Raw genomic sequence first — 1493 nt, forward strand, 5'->3', positions numbered from 1 at the left:
AACACAAGGAGCCTGCAAAAGGATGAAAGCACTGACCTTTGAGCCTTTGAAACCTTCCCTCCCTGGCTGTTGTTTGGTCCCAGGCCATTTCGCCCCAGCTTGCCCTGGGAGTGCTGGGGACTGAGCGGCCCGCCCGTGGACTGAAAAGTAACAGGGCCACCTTCCCCGCGCCGCTCCCTTTCGGTAAACACATCCGACACGAGCCTGGCGGTCGGGAGCGTTATAAACCCGTCCCAGGCCGCAGCAGACGTCTTAGCGGGGATAAAACCTGCAGTAGTCCAGCGGGACTGATCTCCGTGGACTTCCCCACCTCTACCATTTTTGTTAGTTGCTGAATCCGCGCCGTGAAAGATGAAAACAGGCCTCACTCTGTGTGTATCACAGAGATGAGCGGATTGGGAAGAACACCCGCCCAACACATTGTGTGGTTCTTATTATTTAACACATTTAACAATTACAGTAAAGGGATAATTCACCACATTCTTCAACTCCTCTCTGAATTTCGTCTGGGTCACGGCATAAATACATGTGTTGGTGCAGCAACTCAGGAGCTGAAGCATAAATCCCATTTCCTGTACATAACTAGGTAGATATACAGGAATAAACTTTAACGAATACAATCGCTTCCCCACAGAATACAACAGAAACACTGCCCATAACAGAATAAATTTGCCGGATATAACAAACAGTAAAATGATGGATTTCCTTCGATTCTCCATCTCTGGGTCACTGGGACTCTCCCCACTGCTGTGGGCTCTGAATCTCCTGCGGGCTCTGCTCGATACTAAAACCTGTCTGATAGTTAAAGCATTGAGCAGAAGGATCAGAACAAATGGAATAAACGGTGTTATAATATAATGAAGGAATTCAATTACTGCCCATGATAGTGACTCATAGACTTCCAATCTATCAAAACAAAACCAGGGATAATTGCCAATCTGATACATACCTCCATACATAAAGTACCAGAAAGTGTTCTTTACACAGAACAGCGCACTCAATGTTCCCACAGCCACAATCGCCGTTTTCTCGGTGCAATATTTGGTTTTGAGATTCTGAAAACAAATGGCTATACATCGAACAAAGGTAAAAGCAACTGTGAACCAGACGGAACAGTCTGTGGCTGCATAAAGCAGGATGGCATGGATATTACACACTTTAATCTTCCACATGAACTCAAACGCGGTCCAATAATGAATAGGAATCTGCCTGAATATCAGGTCGAGGATAACGACCAGTAGATCCGCCGCTGCCATTGCCACCAGGTAACGGCTGACACACTTGGAGAGACCGCACCTTCCTCGAGACAGGATCATTATTGTCACTAAGTTCACTGCAAGAAAGAGAAACACAGGGAATTTATATTTCAGATTGAGAGCAACAACAGCTGCCTCAAAGAATTATGTGTGAAATGTGTCAGGATTAAATGAACCAGCCAATGGGACTTGTGGTGTTTGGGTCAGGACTGATTACACCAGCGGATGGGACGTGTG

General features: G+C 46.2%; 1 protein-coding gene across 1 annotated transcript; it reads right to left on the bottom strand.

The window, feature by feature from the left end:
- Positions 1-434: 434 nt before the first annotated feature.
- On the bottom strand, positions 435-1256 carry LOC139235543 (cysteinyl leukotriene receptor 1-like). The gene has a single exon (XM_070866604.1). It carries the CDS (start codon positions 1254-1256, stop codon positions 435-437), a length of 822 nt encoding a protein of 273 aa, XP_070722705.1.
- Between the last annotated feature and the right edge of the window lie 237 nt (positions 1257-1493).

The sequence above is a fragment of the Pristiophorus japonicus genome, chromosome 23, assembly GCF_044704955.1.
Source record: "Pristiophorus japonicus isolate sPriJap1 chromosome 23, sPriJap1.hap1, whole genome shotgun sequence".
Lineage (NCBI taxonomy): Eukaryota > Metazoa > Chordata > Chondrichthyes > Pristiophoridae > Pristiophorus > Pristiophorus japonicus.

Excerpts from the sequence above, each read along its gene's own strand:
- LOC139235543 (XM_070866604.1), bottom strand. The coding sequence starts at position 1,256 with ATGGCAGCGGCGGATCTACTGGTCGTTATCCTCGACCTGATATTCAGG.